At 38.1% G+C, this 22,843-nt stretch overlaps 4 protein-coding genes across 5 annotated transcripts; 3 read left to right on the forward strand and 1 right to left on the reverse strand.

Annotated features, from left to right (window-relative positions):
• The first annotated feature begins 444 nt into the window (after positions 1 to 444).
• LOC131005756 (15-cis-phytoene desaturase, chloroplastic/chromoplastic) lies at positions 445 to 5,544 on the forward strand. Of its 2 annotated transcripts, none has more exons than XM_057932818.1 (15): positions 445 to 757; positions 1,526 to 1,776; positions 1,863 to 1,995; positions 2,184 to 2,272; positions 2,337 to 2,394; positions 2,528 to 2,683; positions 2,764 to 2,912; positions 2,993 to 3,112; positions 3,290 to 3,503; positions 3,598 to 3,700; positions 3,935 to 3,982; positions 4,108 to 4,153; positions 4,825 to 5,012; positions 5,093 to 5,255; positions 5,375 to 5,544. In XM_057932818.1, the coding sequence occupies exons 2-15, from the start codon at positions 1,579 to 1,581 to the stop codon at positions 5,432 to 5,434; spliced, it is 1,725 nt and encodes a 574-aa protein (XP_057788801.1). In that variant the 5' UTR covers positions 445 to 757; positions 1,526 to 1,578; the 3' UTR covers positions 5,435 to 5,544. The 2 variants fall into 2 exon arrangements, with proteins under 2 accessions (XP_057788801.1, XP_057788802.1); XM_057932819.1 differs by having other exon boundaries at positions 460 to 757; positions 1,502 to 1,776.
• A 1,724-nt stretch (positions 5,545 to 7,268) lies between these two features.
• Positions 7,269 to 10,258, forward strand: LOC131005757 (pentatricopeptide repeat-containing protein At3g22150, chloroplastic). Its single transcript, XM_057932820.1, has one exon. It carries the CDS (start codon positions 7,312 to 7,314, stop codon positions 9,826 to 9,828), a length of 2,517 nt encoding a protein of 838 aa, XP_057788803.1. The 5' UTR covers positions 7,269 to 7,311; the 3' UTR covers positions 9,829 to 10,258.
• A 2,705-nt stretch (positions 10,259 to 12,963) lies between these two features.
• LOC131005758 (amidase 1) lies at positions 12,964 to 17,625 on the reverse strand. Its single transcript, XM_057932821.1, has 9 exons — positions 17,278 to 17,625; positions 16,506 to 16,658; positions 15,269 to 15,393; positions 15,049 to 15,174; positions 14,804 to 14,986; positions 14,151 to 14,298; positions 13,900 to 14,068; positions 13,528 to 13,662; positions 12,964 to 13,291 (listed from the first exon to the last, which is right to left on the reverse strand). Exons 1-9 carry the CDS (start codon positions 17,391 to 17,393, stop codon positions 13,166 to 13,168), a joined length of 1,281 nt encoding a protein of 426 aa, XP_057788804.1. The 5' UTR covers positions 17,394 to 17,625; the 3' UTR covers positions 12,964 to 13,165.
• A 950-nt stretch (positions 17,626 to 18,575) lies between these two features.
• On the forward strand, positions 18,576 to 22,136 carry LOC131005759 (U-box domain-containing protein 14). Its single transcript, XM_057932822.1, has 4 exons — positions 18,576 to 19,264; positions 20,132 to 20,248; positions 20,343 to 20,768; positions 20,857 to 22,136. The coding sequence occupies exons 1-4, from the start codon at positions 18,980 to 18,982 to the stop codon at positions 21,931 to 21,933; spliced, it is 1,905 nt and encodes a 634-aa protein (XP_057788805.1). The 5' UTR covers positions 18,576 to 18,979; the 3' UTR covers positions 21,934 to 22,136.
• The last annotated feature ends 707 nt before the right edge of the window (positions 22,137 to 22,843 follow it).

The following is a 22,843-nucleotide window of genomic DNA, read 5'->3' on the forward strand; positions in this document are numbered from 1 at the left end:
TAATTAACAAGCCTTATGAGTAATGGGCCTGCCAGTTTAATTAGTGTACGGATATTGGGCAAACTTAGCAAACAACCCCTTGAATCAGAATAACTATAATATCTCATAGCTGACCAGAAAGAAATACTCCCTCCGTCCACCAAAAGTATTCCACAATTACTATATTTGGCGTCCGCAAAAAGTATTTCACTTTCCTTTTTAAGCCATGGTCCCACCATCCACCTTTATATTTTATCCTTACAAATACTCTTTATTTATAAAAAACCCACCTCAAATTCAATCTCAACCACACATCTCATAAAGTGGTCTTTTCTCCACTACATCAACATCATCACACATTTTATTAAATTCCGTGCCCGACCAAAGTGGAATACTTTTGGCGGATAGAGGGAGTACCTAATCCAAGTCTCTCATCGAGAGAGAGAGGGAGTCAGAGAATGGATAGCATATTCGTAGCCATAACAAACAATGTCCAAACGCAAAAGAAGCCAAAAACCGAACCATTTTTTGCAACTGCCTAACATATGCACAGTCACCTCCATTAATTTTATTTAATTTTCACATTCAATTGGTGCCCAAAATCCTACTCATCTTGGCTCCAAAGATGCCACATCTCAGCATGGTCAAACTGTGCTGCTCTGGAATTTGTAGTTAGCTCTGTTTCTTGATATAAACCCCTTTTCTCCCATTTTCAAAGAGAAAGGTCACTGTTGAATCCAGCAAGATTCTTGAGCCTCCAATTCTTAGTTGGCCAAAGGTAGCATCTTTCTTGTTTCTCTTTTTTTTGGGTCTTGATTTGTTGTGTTTCTGGTTTGAAGGTAGTTCTGAATTTCTGATGATGAGTTGGAATTAATTTGTGACGCAAAACTTCACTGTTTGTTTTAATTGAATTTGGTTTCTTCTTGAAATTGTCCCTTTTCGATTTCAATCAAATTAGAGGTGCAATTAATAATTTTTAAGGTTGCCCTATATTTTATTTGCTAAATTGGGTGTATGTGTGTGTGTGTTTTTTTTCCCCAGTTCTTTTCCATTTGGTGTTGTTTGTGATGCATCTACCTAGACTTCTGTGTAGTGAAGCAAATTCTTTAAGGAAAAAATGTTTTTGAATGCTGCGAATTATAACTTGTTTAAGGTTGACTGCAGCATCATGTCTTTATGCTGTTATACATCTTTTCATTTATTTGAATTTCTTTGCTGCTTAAGAATTTTCGCACGATTAGATGTTTGAAAATTTTAAGGTAACCATTCTAGTTTAGGGAAGTGTGTGTGTGTGTTTCATCTTTTCATATGTATTGAGTCTGGCTCTCTTGATTGCAGCATCGTGTTTTATGCTGTTATGCATCTTATATTTATTTGAATTTGTTTGGATTTATTTGCTGCTTAAGAATTTGCACAATAGATGTTTAAAAATTGTATAAGGTAACCATTCTAGTTTAGGAAAGTATTTTTTTAATGTTTTCTTATGTATTGATGTCTGGCTTTCTTAATATGGATAATGGAGGCTTACTCAACATGAACAATGCAGTTGCTGTTGAATTTTGATTGAAATTAATCGGAAGAGAATCTTCGATTTGGAAGATGTCTCAATTCGGACATGTTTCTGCGGTCAACTTAAGCAGGCAGTGTAACATAACCACTGTCTTGAGCCCGCAGCACGGCTGCTCCGTTGCCAATGGCCTATCCTTTGCAGTTAGTGATGCCATGGGCCAAAAGCTGAGGATACCGACAGCACATGCGTTTGCAGCGAGATCCAACAGGAACGCGCTTCCTTTGAAAGTAATGCTGGATGATTGGCTAAATGTTTTAATCTTCGATTAGATTTGATGAGGATATGCACTGATGCTATATGTTTGTTTAACTAGGTTGTTTGCATTGATTATCCGAGACCTGAGCTCGACAATACAGTTAACTATTTGGAAGCTGCTTTATTATCCTCAACATTTCGCAATTCTCCCCGGCCAAGCAAGCCGTTGGAGGTTGTGATTGCCGGTTCAGGTAAGAATATTGACCACCATCTGTGTTTTAGCTTGAATCTCGAGTCTCTCCCTTAGCATTCGAATACTAAAAGTAGTTCTCGTTCTTGTTTTGACAGCATCGTTTGTTGCTTAAATATGCAGACAATCTTTTTGCATAATTTTTTATCTTGTGAAGCTATTGTTTACTGAAGCGTTGGATTCGTATAGGTTTGGCTGGTTTGTCTACTGCAAAGTATTTGGCAGATGCAGGTCATAAACCGATATTGTTGGAAGCGAGGGATGTGCTCGGTGGAAAGGTTGGCATTCGATTTTTGCTCAACATTTCTAGTATTGTCTTGTGATTCGTCGTTCTTCTCCCAGGTGGCTGCATGGAAAGACGAGGATGGAGATTGGTACGAGACTGGTTTGCACATATTCTGTAAGTTCAATTTCTCTTTAAACCGTTGAAAATCATTTTTGAAATCGTCTGCCAGTTGAACTCTCAGTTACTGTGTCTTTTAAGCTTCTTACTTCCATCATTACTTACTTATTGATGCTCGATTTTCCATAAGTCGGGGCTTACCCAAATATACAGAACTTGTTTGGAGAGCTGGGTATTAATGATCGGTTGCAATGGAAGGAGCACTCTATGATATTCGCGATGCCAAACAAGCCAGGAGAGTTCAGCAGATTTGATTTCCCCGAAATCTTACCTGCACCATTCAACGGTGAGCTATTTTTCGTTATCTATGTAGAAACACCCTTTTCTAGACAGCAATTGGAAGTCGTTACCTTGCATTATTGGTAGGTATTTTGGCAATCTTGAAGAACAACGAAATGCTTACTTGGCCGGAGAAAGTCAAGTTTGCCATCGGGCTGTTACCAGCAATAGTCGGGGGGCAGTCTTATGTCGAGGCTCAAGATGGAATAACTGTTAAAGACTGGATGAAGAAGCAAGTACGTGCTTCTCTTCCTCGTCAAGGGATGCAAGTTTTCCATTATTGTTGTTAGTGACTCGTTATCATGATCCCTTTCAGGGCGTACCAGAAAGGATAACCGATGAAGTGTTCATTGCCATGTCAAAGGCACTGAACTTCATCAACCCTGATGAGCTCTCGATGCAGTGTATTTTGATCGCGCTGAACAGATTTCTGCAGGTAGATTTTGTCGGCCCCCTCTCTCTGACCTAATTCGTATAGCAATCACACTGCACAAAAACTCGAAAGTTTTTATGTCAATATCGATCCTAAATGGTTCTTTTTAAGTTTATTTGTACAATAATTCGAACCTAGAGTCCGAGAAATAAGCTTTCACTCCTTTGGTGAAAACAACAGGAGAAGCATGGCTCGAAGATGGCTTTTCTGGATGGTAATCCACCAGAGAGACTTTGCATGCCGATTGTCGAACATATTGAATCGCGGGGAGGCGAAGTCCGGCTGAACTCAAGAATACAAAAGATCGATTTGAATGAAGATGGGAGTGTCAAAAGCTTCACACTAAGTAATGGAAATGTGATTAAAGGAGATGCATATGTCTTTGCCACTCCAGGTAGAGAGTCTTCATGATTCTCGTATATATCAATATCCCTGTTGTTTGGTCATTTCTTTTTCGAATTTCTTTTGATGTATCGTTGTCTTCTCAGTTGATATCCTAAAGCTTCTTCTGCCCGAAGACTGGAAAGATATTCCGTATTTCAAGAAGTTGGATAAATTAGTTGGAGTTCCAGTTATAAATGTTCACGTATGGTGAGTTTTTGATGTTTATTTCCCCGGATTATTTGGCGATTGTTTTCTCCAAATGACACGCTCTGTTTTGGCTAATTATGAAATATCCTTCTCCTAAATCATCAATCATCGTTCATCATATAATATATATATTTCCTACTGCATTAGTCGTGAGGATTAGATTTTGAACTTTTCCCGTATTTGAATGAAGGATAATACGTTTAATTCGTATTTTCATGTGTTGGTTTGATGCAGGTTCGACAGAAAACTGAAAAACACATACGATCATCTACTCTTCAGCAGGTTTGCTTACGTCGTTCTGTTTAATTATCGTATTTTATGAATTCCCCGTTCCTTACAAGTGGCTACGATTTCACATCTCAACATAGTAGAACTTTTGAGCTTCTTCGTTCGCATTTTCCCTGCAGGAGCCCGCTTCTCAGTGTCTATGCTGACATGTCCGTAACTTGTAAGGTAAATCATATCATACGACTTTTCTGTCGATACCATAATCCGTAGTCATTCTGAGTTCCTCCTCAAACGAGGGAAACTTCGTAGTTCTTGAAGCGTAAACTAGTTGGAGTTTTGTCTATGATAACTAACTATGTTGGTGTAATTAAAGGTGTAAAATTTCAGCTGGCCTGGCCCGAACCCACCGGGCCAATTGGATAAGCTGCACGATCTAATTCAAAGAATTCATCCAATTAGGCACATCTAGCATATTTCTTCACAGTAGCAGGATCACAATAACCAACTCCGTTAAGTTCGCCACCGTAGAACTCCACGGTTACGCCTACTTGTTCAACACTTACTTGGATTCTGCCATTCTCTTAGGCCGGGGCGGGCTGAAACCGATCACGTTGATTTTTCTTTATTTATTTAATATATATGTATATTTAGGGGGAGGGGGTAGACCCACTAGAAACACGGGCTTCTTGTGGCCCAACCCATATACTTCCAGGCTTAAAAAACTTGGCTGTTTCTGGTCGGGCCGGGCCATGTTTGACACCTCTCAACATTAAAAGTCATTACATTTTTATGTAGCATATTGATGTCTTTCGTTTTATTTATTCATTTGTTGAATAAACAAACCTTTCTTCTCAGTCATTAACCACTCTTTATGTTACGTGTCAATTTTTCTTCAGGAATATTACGACCCGAATAAATCCATGTTGGAGCTGGTTTTCGCACCCGCAGAAGAATGGATCTCCCGTAGCGACGAGGAAATCATTGAGGCTACAATGAAGGAGCTCGCAAAGCTATTCCCCGACGAGATCTCTGCTGATCAGAGCAAAGCAAAGATCTTGAAGTACCGCGTTGTCAAGACTCCACGGTAAGAAAAAAATGAATCTCGACAAATAGTAGCTGTTTGATCGCATGTGCAAAAATCCCAACCCGAGTTCTCTTTCTTAGGTCCGTATATAAAACCGTACCTGGCACGGAGCCTTGCCGCCCCCTGCAAAAATCTCCGATCGAGGGATTCTATTTAGCCGGCGACTACACGAAGCAGAAATACTTGGCTTCGATGGAAGGCGCCGTGCTATCAGGAAAGCTTTGTGCTCAGTCAATTGTGCAGGTGATTTCTCCAGTTGCAGTTCATGTTTTTTATCAAACAATTCTGACATTTTTGAGCTAAGATTTTCAACATGTTGATTTCCTGCATCATTTTTTTTTTTTTTGGCTCCCTTTTTTCAGGATTATGAATTGCTCTCTGCGAGAGGGCAGAGAATGGTGACAGAGGCAAGCTTAGTCTAGCTAGTTTCTTGAAAAAAAGAAAAAGAAAAAATTGATTATTTGTAAGAAACATACAAAAAAGTGTATACATAGCCAAGGGGATAATATATTGGTTTTTGATGATTGATTAAGGTCAGCAACTTATAACTGGCTTATTTTAGCTTGACATCTAGAGAAATTTGAAATTTTCATTTAAATGATATCTTTAAGGAAAATAAAGAAAATCTGCCAGTAATGTCTAGAGCTGTCAAACATGGCTCGGCCAAGTATGGATATATGCTGCAAAATTCCGAGCTGTGTTGAACCGGTCCGAGTCCATGAGAGCAAGATATTGAATCGGGTTTGGTCGAACATTTGTAATTTTAATTTAAATTATATTTTCATTCTTAAAACTGTCAAATGTGGTTGGGTCAGACCCGATTCTGTCTTGACATGGTGGGCTCAGACCGGTTCAATACTGCTCGGAATTTTATAGCATATGTTTGTGGGTGGCCTAGAAAAGCCCACTTTTCGAGTGGGTCGAATCTCGGAAAAAATAACCCAAACACTTTTGGGCCCGGTTCAGATGTTAATAATGGTCCGATGGACTCGGGTCATACCGACCCAGTCAAAACCGATTTGTTTCGTCCATTTTACACCTCTAGCTATTTTAGATAAATTTTTATTTTTTTAATTAAAAAAAAAATGCAAGTATGTATTGCAAAGTCAATGGGGGAATGTTCGTGTGACACTATTACATAGTGATCATATGAATATTAGAGATTGTGAATGAAGGTGGTGGGTAATTTGTTCAACAAATATAGATTGATTGTGTAACTAATGCTTCAATTGCCACCAAACTTTGTGATGTCAATTAAATATTTAAAAAGATTGTGATGTCAATTAAATATTTTTGTGATAATTAAATTTATAAATTATAAAATTGAAAAAATAATACAGTAGTAGTAAAAAACAGAGACCAAAATATCTTAGGGTTAAATGCATGTAATATCATGAACTTAGGCCGAAATCCAAATTTAACACGAACTTCAATTTGTCCAAATTATATGGCTAACTTTACTTCGTGTCCAAATTTAACACCGAATTGTTTTCCGGCAGAACTACGTGGCAATGACGTGAACCACGTGGCAATGACGTGTCTTCCAAATGACACGTCATAATTTGTAACTTAAAAACGTTCAATTTAAATGTGTAACTTTACTTCGTGTTCAATTTAAATGTGTAACTTTACTCCATGTTCAATTTAAATGTATAACTTTACTCCATGTTCAATTTTAGCACCGAATAGAAATAGAGAGAGAGAGAGACAAGCATGGTCGGAGACGGCATGAGCTGCTGCTGTCCAGTCGAGAGCAGGGGAGGCCGCGGTGGTTCAGAGCTGTTGCTCGTCCGGCGAGGAAGAGCGTCGGTGAGGGCGGCGGCCTGTGGTTAGGTGGCCGCGATTTAGGTGTTTGAAGTTGGGGATCTAGGGTTTAGGGGAAAAGGGCAGCGGCGGCCGAGAAAGGGAAGAGAGACAAGAGAGGCGGAGTCGACCGGCCGCGTTACAGTCGTCGGAATCGTCGCCGGAGGTCGCAAAAGGGGAGTCGGCGACGCGAGCTGTGCGGGATGATGAAGGGGTGTTGGAGGAGAGGAGCAGAATCCGGCGAGCAAAACGCAGCGTTTTGCTCGCTGGCCGAAAACTTGTGCCAGCAAGCCACGTCATTAACACGTAGGATTCAATTTTGGGGGAAAAAAAAAACGGTGTTAAAATTGGACACGGGGTAAAGTTAGCCATATAAATTGGGCAAATTGAAGTCCGTGCTAAATTTGGATTTCGACCTAAGTTCATGATATTACATGCATTTAACCCAATATCTTAATATAGAATTATATAAAATTTTAGGATAGGGGAGAAGAAAATGCGAGCAAGCATGATGTCTTCTTCACCACTGCCCTTCCACCTGTCCTCATCCACCATCGCACAATCCCACCCCCACAAATACCCCGCCTCCTTAATCCCCGCCGCCGCGTCGCCGCCGCAGCGCAGCCAACAGCAGCCATGCTCCACATCGGACCCAACCCCACCTCTCAAGCCCAAAACCATCCGGTTCCGTCTCAGCCAGCTCTGCCAGCAAGGCCATCTCAGCGTCGCCCGCCAACTGTTCGACGCAATTCCCCAACCAACCACCGTGCTCTGGAACACTCTCATCATCGGCTACGTCTGCAACAACATGCCCCACGAAGCTATCTCAATGTACTCGCGCTTCTTCTATGCTGTTAATAACTCCTTTGTTGATCGAAAACGCGATGCTTACACGTATTCCTCTGTCTTGAAAGCTTGCGCGGAGGCGAAGCAGCTTTCGATCGGCAAAGCCGTGCACTGCCATATCCTGCGTTGTGATGCGTATCCGAGTAGGATAGTTCACAATTCTTTGTTGAATATGTACGCGTCTTGCTTGTTGAGCAGCTCGGGGTTTGATTTGGTGGAGAGGGTGTTTAGGGCTATGCGTAGGCGAAATGTGGTTTCGTGGAATACTATGATTGCTTGGTATGTGAAGAAGGGTAGGTTTGTGGAGGCAGTTAGTTGTTTGGTGATGATGATGAGAGTGGGAATCAGGCCAAGTGTGGTTAGTTTCATCAATGTTTTTCCGGCTGTTTCTGGTTTAGGGGATATTGATGTTGCTGATACCGTTTATGGGATGGTGACGAGATTGGGTGGCGAATATGTTGATGATTTGTTCGTTGTGAGCTCAGCTATTACTATGTATGCCGAGCTTGGCTGCATTGATTTTGCTAGGAAGATATTTGACAACTGCTTGATCAAGAACGCACACGTTTGGAACACTATGATTGGTGGCTACGTGCTGAATAATCTCCCTGTTGTCGCGCTAGAACTGTTTGTTAGTGCATTGGAATCACATGATGGTGGTAATGTACTAGATGATGTGACTTTTCTTTCAGCGCTGACTGCAGCTTCGGAGTTGCAGCAGTTGGATGTTTCCCAGCAGCTGCATTCGTATCTGATCAGGAAGTCGTTGGATTCTTCTGTTATCCTGCTTAATGCGGTTGTGGCTTTGTATGCGAAGTGCAACTGTGTTGGTGATTCATTTAAAGTGTTCAGTGAGATGCGGGAAAGAGATGTGGTGTCGTGGAACACTATCATCTGTGCCCTCGTGCAGAATGGCTTGGATGATGAAGGGTTGATGCTCGTGTACGAGATGCAGAAGCTAGGGTTTGCGATTGATGATGTGACGATCACTGCAATACTCTCTGCAGCGTCTAATCTTGGAAACGGGGACATTGGTAAACAGACTCATGCTTATCTGATCAGGCATGGGATTCAGTTCAATGGGATGGAGAGTTATCTCATTGATATGTATGCAAAATCAGGTTTGATAGAAGCTGCCAAAACCGTATTTGGTTGGTATTGCAAACCTAGCAGTGATCCGGCCGTGTGGAATGCTATGATCTCTGCAAGCACCCAAAATGGCTTGATTGAGGAATCTCAGAACATCTTTAGGCAGATGCTGGTGGAGAATGTAATGCCGAATGGTGTGACATTGGCATCAGTTCTTCCGGCTTGCAGCCAGTCGGGTAGTATGGCTCTTGGGACGCAACTCCATGCTTTTGCCATTCGCCATTTATTGGATGGAAACGTCTTCGTGAGCTCTGCTCTGGTGGACATGTACTCAAAAACAGGGGCACTTGTCTACGCTGAGAGGGTTTTCTCGAAACTGGCTGAGAAAAACTCGGTCACCTGCACGAATATGATACTGGGATACGGTCAGCACGGAATGGGTGAGAAAGCCATCGAGCTATTCCACTCCATGAAGGAACGTGGCATCAACCCGGATGCCATCACCATTGTGGCAGTGTTGTCTGCTTGCAGTTACACCGGTCTGATCAATGAAGGGCTCGAGATATTTGAGTCCATGGAGGGTGAGCACGGGATAAAGCCCTCGATGGAGCATTATGCTTGCGTTGTGGATATGTTAGGGAGAGTCGGGAGGGTGGTTGAGGCGTATGAGTTTGCTCGGAGATTGGGGAAAGAAGGCAATGCATTGGGAATTTGGGGATCACTCCTCTCTGCCTGCAGAGTTCATCAAGAGTTTGAGCTGGGAAAAGCTGTTGCTGATAAGTTGCTCGAATTGGAAGGGCCCGGTAGGGCTACTGGCTACCGCGTGCTCCTCTCTAATATGCACGCGGAGGAGGGCGACTGGGAGAGTGTGAGGACGACGAGGAGAGAAATGGTGGAGAGAGGTGTGGTGAAAGAGGTGGGCTGCAGCTGGATTTATGTCTCTGGGTATACAAATTGCTTTGTGTCCAGAGACAGAAAGCATTCAAGGTGTGATGAGATATATCAAGTGTTGAGGCATTTGTCTTCCAATTTGAAGGATTCTGCTTTGGCACCACCATTTGTATCTATTGAATTGTAGAGCTCATGGCTGTAGAAACTCAGCTTCAATGGGCCGCCTTTCTTGTGGAGACGAGACGAGGAGGAGGAGGCGCCTCCTCCATCGCCTCACGGTCTATCCTTCCTAGGTGGCCGAACTAGTCCCGAACGAGTAGCAACTGAGCTAGATGCCCTACGGCCAGGGCCATCGACGTGGTTGATAGGAACATCGAGAGATTTGTTTTGTAACGTAGCTCGATTTAGAAGGTGTTGGACCTTTAGTCATGAGATCGTCTCCACCCACCTAGGCCACCCAAAGCAGAGACGGAGCTGAGTCCCTGGCATGTCCCGGAAACCCTTCCGTCCGAACAAATTTAGGTTGTGTTTGGTAGTCTCCCCCATTTTTTCAAATACGTAAATATATTCTCGTTCGTCCGAACTTATTCTTAAATACATGACTGTAATTTTGTTTATCCATTCTTTAAATCCTAGCTTTGTCCCTCCCGTGACTCCAAGTGTGTTAGACGGTAAATATTACCTTCCCTCAACAAAAAAAAAGAAAAAGAAAAAAAAAGCAGAGACGAAGTCAAGCCGCTAGGCCTTGGCATGTCCCGGAAACCCTTCCGTCCGAACAAATTAGGTTGTGTTTGATAGTCTCCCCACTTTTTAAAATACGTAAATATAATCTCGTTCGTCCGAACTTATTCTTAAATATATGACTGTAATCTCGTTTATCCATTCTTTAAATCCTAGCTTTGTGGCTCCTGTGACTCCAAGGGGCGTTAGACGGCAAATATTACCTTTTAGTCATAAGATCGTCTCCACTTAAAGCAGAGACGAAGCCGAGCCGCTAGGCCTTGGCATGTCCTGAAAACCCTTTCGTCCGAGCAAATTTAGGTTGCGTTTCGTAGTCTTCGCTACTTTCGCAAATACGCAAACTTATTCGTAAATACATGACCGTAATCTCGTTTATCCATTCTTCAAATCCTAGTTTCGTGGCTGCCGTGCCTACAATCGGACACCGCCACTCACAATTGAGTGATTGTTAAAAAAATGCAGATAGAAGCGGAGAAATTTGTTATTTTCTTTACTTGAAAATTAATTGCTTGCTGAAATTTCATGCATTGTGATTAAATAAATTAAATCGATCATGAAATGAATGAATTAACTTTCAAGTTCTTTTAAGGTGGTTTCCATCAAATATCACAACATTCCGTTTAATTGGTTTTTATTCTATCGCGGAAAATAATTTGAGGGTGTTTTCTGTTTTTTAATTAATATTTTCTCACTTGATTGACTCGAAATATGCATTTTCTAATACTATATTCTTGTTTGCTTTATCAAAATTTCAAGCTAAAATTTATATTTAAATATGAAGTTCTTGAACATTCCAGACTTCCTGACTAAGAATAAGAGAAGTGATGATTTTCCATGATGCGTGGCTTATAATATCTATACCAACCTAAGTGCTTCTTCCAAATTCTAATTTCTTTAGTTGCCTACCAAATTTTGACCTCATTTATTACACATCTTCTGTAGTGATATGGACGTTTCCATTTTTCTGCTTAAGAAAATTGATTTAGTCAATAAATCATGTTCATCAGTCATCATAATCTCCATTAGGCATGCCTCATGCAATTAGAAACAATAATAATATTATTATATAAAGAGCGTTTATTTTGGGTTAGCGATAGAGTGACGAGTTTATCATGACGTGGTCTTTAATTTTTTTTTGTTTGATTGTTATTATCAAAAATAAATATTATATTATAGAAAGAAAAAAAGGGAATATATATCAACTGCAACTCCCTCTTGAAAAAAAATGATTTATGGAAAGAATGTAATAATTTAACTAGCACGAACTACAATAATATTCTTCAAAATGATATACGATTGAAAAATGTTACGCCTAAAGAGAAAAATATTTTGGAAAAATATTACTCCTTACTATATCCTAACGTTTTAAGTTTTTCATAATTATATCTTTTTTTGAGGAATTTTCAGAATTATATCTTAATGTATGTGAAATTATAAAATAATATCTGTAGTATCATTATTGTTAATTTTACCTTATTATTTTGAGAGTTATCATGCACGTCGTAATTTTGAGAGTATTTATTGGAACCTTCATCCTCAAAAATTGAATGATAAAACAAAAGTGTAATAATACTGACAATATAAGTATCAATTTAGGACTTCAAAAAAAAAAGTATCAATTTATAATTTTAGATACGTTGAGATAAAATTGTGGACAAATTCAAGCATTAATTAGGATATAAAAAGATAATTTTCACAATATTTAATACTACACATCTATGTAACTAGTCGAAGAAGATCTATACAAGTTGAAGTTTAAGAGGGAAAATGAGCTATTATTGTATTTCTATTAAAAATAAGATTCACATAACCCATCAACATAAAATCATTTTTTTTATTTTTTATTTATGACTAACTAGAATAAATAAAATAAATTCCATTCGTAGATAAGCGTGAGTAATGAATGACCGAGGAATAAATTCTGCATTTATTAATTTTGAAAGAAAATATTTTTTTTTCAAGAAGAAATTAAGAAGCGGACCCACATAAGTCTGCCGTTTACGTTGCGGCATGCAAATGGTCAATTTGCGCTTTCCCCTAAATTACACTTCATTGTGGAAAAAGACTTATCAACAAATTAATAAATTATTATGTAAAAAAAAACAAATTAATAAATTATCCCTCTCAAAAATAATAATAATAATAATAATAAATTATACATCTACCTCACAATTTACGGTGACTCACCGTATTCTACCATAAATTTTACTATTTTATACAAATTTATTGTTAAAAAGTATCATTATATAATCAATTCTAGTCAATATATAGTACAAAAGTTAAAGTTTAAAAAATTATAATCTTATTTTAAATTAATTAATAACTCTCATAATCAAATATTAAAATTTGCTAACATTTGATGTTTTGACAATTCAATAAACGAATAACAATTACTAATAAACGAATAACAATTCAATAAAAGATGAAGTTGCTTAAACACGATTCATGTCAACTCGATTGTTAAATTTTAGTTTTACATACAAACTTTAATATTTTAATGTGATAATTAATGAACTATTAATTTTAATCTGATTTTGCTATTAATCAGAATTTCAACCAAATTTACTGTTAACGTGATCGGTAAAAATAACTAACGTGGCATAATTATTTTCGCATGATAATTTGTTGACAGAAACAACGTCAATTATTATTCACATAAAATAAAACAACACATAAACACAATTAACAAATAGAACTCGAAGTTCCATATTTAGCTCGAAAATAAGCAAACACAAGACAACTAGAATCAACCATCACAAGTGATGCGGTATGGAACAAGAGCTTCAAGAAAGGATGAGAGCTTTGTGAAGAGTCTCAACAAAACTAAGCAAGAATCCATCCGAGCCATGCTTCGCCACCAACGAAACAGCAACGGGGAGACCTTCGTACGTCCCTAACGGTATGCTCGCCTGCAACCAAAAATATAGAGTAACTGCACTTAACGTATTTAACAAAAAAAAAAAAACTATAAAGTAATTGCATTTAATGTATAAAGTAATTGAACAATGTAATTATCATGTAATAACACCCTCTATAGGATTTGAACACAGAACCACGAAAATTACAATTACATTATATGTTAAGCGCAAGCAGTTTATAATTTTTGCGTTAAATGAGGCTTAGAGAGAGAGAGAGAGAGAAGAACCTGGCACAAACCGGACACGCCGGATACTGATAGCAAGCTGAAGGCCTTGGCACGAAAACTCTCCAGCTTCGTTGGATCCGTTTGTAGCTCTGGTGGAGGCCCCGGAACCGTAGGCATTGCTAGGATGCCGAAATCCTATATAAAACATGGTGATTCAATTTCTTTCCTTCAATTTTGGTTTCTTGTGTTTTAGTTTAGTTTCAATATTATTAATAAGGATTGATTACAATCTATTAGGATCTACAATTATTTTCAGTATTTAATTTTCAATTTTCTGGTTAAAAATTGATTATCAGGACTAATACAATAATAGGAAATGTTGCACAATGATAAAATAGAAGATCCGGCTCGATGGAAACGAGCAAGCCTTACCCCCAATAGATCGGCGAGAGCTGCCCGTAGCTCGCCACGCAGCAAGCGACACACGTCCACATTGTCATCCGTCGATCTGACAGCTTCCCAGACTCGTTCCGATATTCCGGGGCCTAAACTAGGTTTGACTGACTCAACCCATTCGCCATGATTCTTCTTGAACTCATGCCTGATCTTCATTAGCAATCAAAATAGGAATACATTGAGTTACATTAGCATATATACTTGGAAAATATTAACAATATCTGCACCTTTGAAGCAATCTCATGGCAGTTGAGAGAGCTGCTAATGATGGAATATTATCCTTATCTGCTTTAACATTGTTGTTCATGAAAACCTTCAGATTTGGAAGTTTGGATTCGACGAATTCCCCTAGATTCGTGTATTGTATTATCTTACCTGCACGAATATGCAAAAAAAAAAAGTCACAACCTTTTAGCATTTTTTATAAAAGGCTAGATAGATGGTTAAATGTTTCTCAAACTATCACCTTTTGTCCAATTCTATCATGAACTGTCGACTTTGACCAATTAATACCTAAACTACAAAATAGTGAGCAAATCTATTCTCAAACAAATTTTTCTGCACCTTAAAGTTGAGTGGGATCGTCGGGGATTAGTTTTCCACGTCGAGCCAGGTTAAATCCCAACTATCTACTCAGCTTTCAAGTACCAAAAATTTTGTACACAATTATCCTGTGACATTCTTGAATATAATATCGAAAAGTCATGATCTTTTTTTTTCCGAAGGTCATGACAATTTCGCATAACGCGCCAAAATTCAGACAATAAGACCATAAATCGATAATAACCCCATATATTTTCAAGTTCTTGAAGCAATACTATGAGGAAGCACTAGATTTATGTTTCCATTTTAAGTATTGAAATAATGGTAGCATGCTTACTTCCATATAGTTTCTCCACAGAGGTGGTGAGAACATCTTTGAGCTGGCGAGGAGGGATGTTTACGAGATCAAAACAATCTTGTGCAACAATAAGCTGACCAAGCGTAGCAGGATTATCATCTCGCAGCTGCAGCAGAACCTTCCCGACTTTCTTCAAGATAACCGGATCTCTAGCAAACCACCCTGAATATCACATAGAATTTATTTTTCTACTGCAACAAAGGTTGTGGGATTTGAATACTTACCGACTGTGTCGAAACTCTGAGCCATGGGCGTGACTCCAGACGTTGAGACGAGGTCATGAGAGGGGCGGAAGCCGTAGATTCCACAGTATGATGCTGGAACTCTCACACTTCCTCCAGTATCAGTACCTGAACAAATCTATGACCATTCAAATATGATAATATGGCGATGTTGATCTCAAATGAGAGTACTAATCCGGAAAAGGGGATCAGAGAAATTCGCCTAAGGAGAAATCTGCAAGCGATGCTCCAACTGCGACAGCAGATCCACTTGAGGAGCCTCCGGGCACTCTATCTGCTGCACATGGATTTCTTGGTGTCCCGTAATGCACATTTTCTCCATTTATGCTGTGCCATAAAACACATTTTTATTTAGTTCATATATATCAAAGTTATTAATTACCTTTATCTGTTTTGTTTTTAGTCTTTTACCATATGGTGCAGTTTTGATACAGTAGAATATTATCAGAAACTAAGAAGGTGTGTGAAAGACAGCAGAATCTAAACTCATTCTTTTCTCTTGATTCAGACTAGCAAACTGAGGGCAGTGATCTTCAGGCCACAAACTTCAAAAAGACGGTTTCCAAAGAATCACTATGATTCGTCTATGTCGTTTTCCATTCTTGATAAATTTGAATATCGACAGAAATTAAGGTTTGTGCACTGTGTGGAAGATGATAACAGAAACCTGTGATTTTCTAGGTCAGAAGCTTCAAAAATGTCAGATCATAAGTTCTTGAAGAATCACTAATGATTTGTCTATGTTGTTTGTGATCATGAATTTCAATTGATTGCATCATTGATGAAGTTGAATATTAGCAGAAACTAAGGAACATGTGCTGCACTATGTGAACAGATAATAAAATAAACAAAAACAATTCTCCAACAACCTTAATTTACACAAGTAAACTTAAGCAGTGATTTTCTATGACAGTAACTTCAAAAGGTCAGATGAATAATTTTTTCAAAGAAATCACTTATGTTTCAACACTAAATGTTTTCAAAGAATCACTTATGATTTATCTCTGCTGTTTGGAATCACAAATTTCATTCAGTTTACCACAAACTAAGGAAGGTGTGTACACTATGTGAAAGAAACAGAAGCTAAACACACATTTTCTCCAACAACCTTAATTCACACAAGCAAACTTAGGCAGTAAATTTTCTATGACAGTAACTTCAAAAAGTCAGATGATTAGTTTTTTCAAAGAAATCAACCCTCTTAGGTCAAAACATAGAGTTTTTCAAAAGTAGCTCATTATGTCATGATAACTAACAAACATTTCTACAAGAAAAAAGTAATTCATGACTACACAAATGTAGTCAAACTAGTTGGTAATAAATTCAGTTAGAATAAAGATTTGAGGTCCTTTTCTTTGAGTTGACTATGAATAATTTCAAGAAAATAGAAGTTACATACTTAAAAACATAATGCAGTTTCTCTGTTTTATGAAACAAACCTGTAAGCCATTTCATCCATCACGGTTTTGCCAACACATGTTGCACCTGCCTTGAGCATCGACAGCACGGCCGGGGCAGTCGTCGTGGCAGCCGAGTGTGTCCTCGCCCAGTCCGGGTTCCCAAAACCCGTGACATAACCCTCCACGTCGAATCTGGTAACGAAGATGGAGAAAATTAGCTACTATTCCTCACTTTATCAAAATGGTTAGCTTTAGCATATCGGATAGTCCATCAAATTCAATCTATAAACCTTTTTAACTCTTTTCCCTTTCCTAAACATAATTACAAGATTGGGAAAATAATCAATTACACTATCTTGCTAGCATAATTGCATCTATTTGACACTAATTCTTACTTTTTTGTCAATTTCAATTTCTTATCTAATCAATGTTGAATATTTAACAAACAAAACACCACACATAATCTGCAACCTTAAACTCAGTAGAAAAATAATTAGGTCAGTACAATAAATCAAAAAATATTTGGTGAAACCCTACTATGAATTAGTGTTTGAAGAGAAATTAGATTAATCTATACAAATAAATTAATTTAATTGCTAGAAAGGTTCATTCTCTCCAATGATAAAACCAATCCCCACTTCATTTCACATTAATGCTGTCAAGAAAAAATCTTTATTCAACCCAAAGAAGCAATCTTCATCGAGACACACAAAGAGTGATAAAATATTATTGCTTGCTACCCAGCTCGTAAAAGGCATATATATAATCATTCATATAAAAGGAGAGACAGAGAGAGAGAGAGAAGACTAACATGTCTTTGACAGCAAATGTAAGGGAAGTTAGGGGAAGCTCATGAGAAGAAGAGTGAGGAAGCAGAGTGAATTTCTCCATGAACGCCCCATAATCTGATGATAAGCTTCTCGACATTCTCTCTCTATGTAGACACACAAAATGATTTCTTATTTGGATTAATATATATTTTGTGCACAATACTGTATTTTTTCACGCTATTTTATAAAACTTTTATTTTTTCACGCTATTCCAAAAAAAAAAAAAAAAAAGAAAATCAGCCACGAAAAAAAATACACATCTCATGAATGAAAACGTCACTTATTTTACAAAACTACACAATTCATGAATAAAAAATAAATCTCGAATTAAATTACAGATGGGTCACATCACATGCTTTGTTTACAACTAAATTATTACAATTATCCAAACATATTAATACTGCTTCATTTCTATAGAATCTACTTCCTCCATCCTATTAAAAGTTAAAAGTGGACTATATTTTATTTTGACTGTTTCACTGTAAGTGACATATTTTTATAAATTAAAATTTTAACCATTAAAAAAGTATAAATTCTATCGCTCTTAATATATGTTTATACTTTATCTTTATTTCTCGTGTCGTAATTTTTTGATCCACTTTATAATTGAAATGGAGAAATCAGAAGATTATTTAATGTCGATAAACGCGTCAAGAAATCAATTTTAAGCACGAAATCGACAAGGATTGGTGGGGCCTGAGTGACAACTTCAGCTCTTCAAATATATACATATTTTATCTTAATCGGGCATCATTAATATACGTATTTAAAAAAATGTTTATTCATAATTTAGATCGTGATGGGTATATAAACCATATTTTGGGAGAAAAAAAAACATATTTTTGCCTTTAAAAGACATACTACTATTCTTTTAATCGATCAAACTTTATGTAATCATAGGACATATGTATAGATTTACTTTTCTTTTATAACATACAGTATATTCTAATATTAGCTAACTTTAGAATGATCTAGTTTTCTCTAGAATCAAACAAAATTTTAACCATAAAACACTAAAATATTATTTTTTTATAAAAAATATAGACACTTAATTCACAATCAGTAATCTTATGACTAATTAGTCTAAAAACGAGTAAAACTATACTCCTATTTAATATGAACACTCTAAGTCTGCGTTTGACTTTTTCTTGTCTGAATAAAACTCTTAAAGATTCTTATTTGCTAATTTTTTTTATAAAATGTTAAAACTAAAATAAAATTTTAAATAGATACTATTAAGAAATCGTAGTTCTAACAACGCACTTAATTAGTCATCATATTCATAATCATCTTGATTAAAATGATCGCCTTAATTAGAAATTTAGAATCACAAAAATCATTACAGATTCCTCTCTCTCTCTCTCTAAAAACTGGAGCTCTTGTGCAGACTTGACCTCTTCCAAAAATTTCAGAGATAAAACGACGACTGCAACCTTCCATTATTACATTCCTTCCTCACATTATTCAATTCTCTTCTCTCTATTATCTCGTCGTTTTCCCTCAAAAACCCTCAAATTCGGCCGTTTTCTGCTCAGCAAATTTTGGGATACATTTTTACTCCACGCCCCCATAAAATTTCAATCTGCAACCATATTTTGATCTTTCCTTCTTGTAACCCTGGAATTTGTTAAACCTCTGGAGGAATTTCAGTCGACGCGTTTCCAATTTGGGAATTTTTCGTCGATGATGGCGGAAAATCCCGAGTTGGAAGGGTTGCTGAGTCAACTCAGTGAATCGGCCAAGGCTGTCTGCGCGTTGCCCGAGTGCAGAACGGTTGCGAAGAGGATGTACGGCAATCTGGTGAGGAGGGTGAAGCTCATGAGCCCTCTGTTTGAAGAGCTGCAGGACGCTGCGGGCGGGGGTGAGCTCGGAAACGACATCGTTAAGGGGATTGACTCGCTCAGAATCGCTCTTGACTCGGCTCTTGAGCTGCTGAGATCGGTGCACGAGGGTAGCAAGATTTTTCAGGTATTATGAAGTTTTTCTGTTTTAATTATTAACTTCTGAAGTTATTGCTGTTAGCTTGAGATTTTGTTGTTTACATTTTTGTGGAAGCAAACATGAAGATGTGATTAGTAATAATTGAAAAAAAAAACTTTTTGCAGATCATTGACCAGATAGAATGATTTGTATTGTTTGTATTGATTTATAGTATAATTTATATTTATATAAGAAAATTGTAATATGTGTGATTGGTCCTAAGAAAATTAAAGAGTTAGTCTACTTCATGAATATGATGTAGTTTTAAGTTCAACTTAACAATGGGGGATAAAGCATTATATCCTTGCAGCAAGTTAAGATTTTGATGACATATTGGGATAGTGAGTCGAGAAATATTATGAATCACGAGTTATCCTACTCCATGAATTTGTCGTAGTTTTACTTCTAGAATAAGGATGGATGAAGCGTCAACGTGCTGATAGGTGATGGCTTATTGGGATAGTGAACACATAAACTGGACTAGATTAATATTATCGTATCACTTTCTGTTGAAGTTGTCTGCCATGCTCGTAGAAACGATGTTTTTATCTCTTTTGTCACCTGCATTGCCTTCCAATAACGTTTTAGTTGTAAGCTGTCTACATATAGCAGAATTTGTTAAGTTATGTGTCCTTGATTATGTCTTCTTGGATAAAAAGGTTTAATAGTGTTTGAGCAGCTAGATTTTTGAATTTTCCCTCAAAAAAAAAAAAAGGTAGATTTTTGAATTTTTTGTTTTAACGAGTTAGATGCCTATTTGTTTTGCCAATTTAACTATAATTGTGATAGGTGAAACTAGCGTTTATCATGTACAAATTGTGCTTAAATGTTGTGCAAAATTCTTGTTCGTTACAGGCTCTGCAGATAGACAAAATTGCTGGAAAGTTTGAAGATGTCACCAAACAGATTGAAGCAGCATTGAGTCAGGTTCCCTATAATGAACTTGATATATCCGAGGAGGTTCGAGAACAGGTGAAGCTTTCACATCTTTTACGCCTGACACTAGTTATGTCTACTGCTGCTGGCATCCCTTTATTCATAATGCTTTGCTGTTCCATGCCTTTAGATCGAACTCCTACATGCACAATTCAAACGAGCAATAGGTCGGATGGAGTCGCCTGATCTGCAGCTGGTGAAGGACTTGGCTGCAGCACAAATGGAAGACGACCCTGATCCCGCAGTTTTTAAAAGACTTTCGGAAAAGCTGCATTTGAGGACTACGGCTGATCTGAAGCGGGAGTTACTTGCCATCCATGAGATGGTCATCTCGTGTGGTGGGGTTCCGGAAGGAGTTTCGGAGGAGTATATTGAAACTATGTCGTTCCTTCTGAAGAAGATAAAGGAGTGTATTTCAACGGATAATCCGGATCTTGATGCTGCTGATATTGACAAGAGTTCAATGAAGCACAGATCTCCGATCATCCCGGATGACTTCCGTTGTCCAATATCATTAGAGTTGATGCAAGATCCCGTAATTGTGTCCACCGGGCAGGTCTGATGTTCGAACCCTCAAGCTTCTTCGATGTTTCTATTATGTTTTACGTTGTGTGATAGATTAGATTGACAGTATGTAAATGCAGACCTACGAACGATTGTGCATTCAGAAATGGCTCGATGCAGGCCACAAGACGTGCCCTAAAACTCAGCAGACGCTACTGCACACCGCGTTAACTCCCAATTATGTGCTGAAAAGTCTTATTGCTCTGTGGTGTGAGAGTAACGGCGTGGAGCTGCCCAAGAAGCAGGGGAACTGTCGGAACAGACGACCAGGAGCTAGTGGTTCGGACTGTGATCGGGCTGCTATTAACACGTTGCTGCAAAAACTAGCAAACGGCAACTCTGATCAACAAAGGGCAGCTGCTGGGGAGCTTCGTCTGCTAGCTAAAAGAAACGCTGATAACAGAGTATGCATTGCCGAAGCCGGAGCCATTCCGCTGTTAGTCGAGCTGCTGTCCTCCCCCGATTTGAGGACTCAAGAACACGCCGTTACAGCGCTTCTCAATCTCTCCATAAACGAGGCCAACAAGGGCACCATTGTAAACGCAGGCGCCATACCCGACATTGTAGACGTGCTGAAGAACGGAAGCACGGAGGCTAGGGAAAATGCAGCCGCAACCCTTTTCAGCCTCTCGGTCGTGGATGAGAACAAGGTCGCGATAGGCGCTGCTGGGGCAATCCCCCCTCTGATCGAGCTGCTCTGCAGCGGGACGCCTCGAGGGAAGAAAGATGCAGCCACGGCCATATTCAACCTCTCGATCTACCAGGGGAACAAGGTGAGAGCGGTGAGAGCCGGAATCGTACCCCCACTTGTGGCGCTGCTCAAGGATCCTGGGTGCGGGATGGTGGACGAAGCGCTCGCGATCCTGGCAATCCTCGCGAGCCATCAAGAAGGGAAAGCCGCCATCGGACTGGCCGACCCCGTCCCGGTACTGGTCGACTTGATCCGGACCGGGTCACCACGCAACCGGGAGAATGCAGCCGCGATACTGTGGTGTCTGTGCACAGGTAATGCAGAATATCTGAGAGCTGCGAGGGAGCTCGGGGCGGAGGAGGCGCTGAAGGAGCTGTCGGAGAACGGCACCGACCGGGCGAAACGGAAGGCCGGGAGCGTTTTGGAGCTGCTGCTGCGAGTGGATGAAGAGGTTGTTGGTTCGTGACAGTTCATTTGTTGAGGTATAAGAAGATTCAGCATTCATCGGCTTGATTTTGGGAGTTAGTTTTGGAGGTAGTTTGTATAAACTGTAGATAGTAAAAAACCTATCTCAATATAATATTGTTTCTGCATTGTGTGTGAAGTATATAGTATCCATTTATGTCACTTTCCTCTGTAATCAAATCTAATGAAAATGTAATTTATAAACCTGACGACCACTTCTTAGTAGATGTAAATTTGAGCTTTTCCTGTACAATTTATCTATAATCTAGTATAATATATTAAAAGGTATTTTCAGATTGAAATTAATCTAAAATTAAGTGGTAATTTTATCATTATAACAAAATTAAAAGTTTATTTATATATATATTTTTATATTTACTTTTTCTTTATCTCCTTATTTTTACGTTTTCTTCTTCTTCTAAAATTGTTAAATTCAACTAATTATTAAATATTGAATATGTATATCAAATTAAAGATCATGACAAGAATTTCAATTTAATATATTTTATGTAAATATTAAATTTAAAATGTTAAAGATTAATCTATTTTTTTTAGGCAACCTCTATCTTTTTTTTAATAAGACCAATTTTCAATTTTTATTTTATTTCTTTTTTCTTACTTTTTTCATAATATCAATTTTTATTATTGTGATTTTTTTTCTATATTAAGCTAAAATTATTATTTTTATTATATTTAAAATTTTTAAGAGCAAAAAATGGATTACACAAAATTGGTAAAAATGTTATTTTTGAGTAATTGCCGTGAATTACATAACATTCATTCAAATGTAATTTTCATATCGACTTTTAGAATTTTAATTTTGGCTAATTACAACATTCTCATTTTTCCATGAAATGTTTCCACTGCATATATTTGTCTCTATGCCACAACATGAACATAGAAAAATGCTA

The sequence above is a fragment of the Salvia miltiorrhiza genome, chromosome 1, assembly GCF_028751815.1.
Source record: "Salvia miltiorrhiza cultivar Shanhuang (shh) chromosome 1, IMPLAD_Smil_shh, whole genome shotgun sequence".
Lineage (NCBI taxonomy): Eukaryota > Viridiplantae > Streptophyta > Magnoliopsida > Lamiales > Lamiaceae > Salvia > Salvia miltiorrhiza.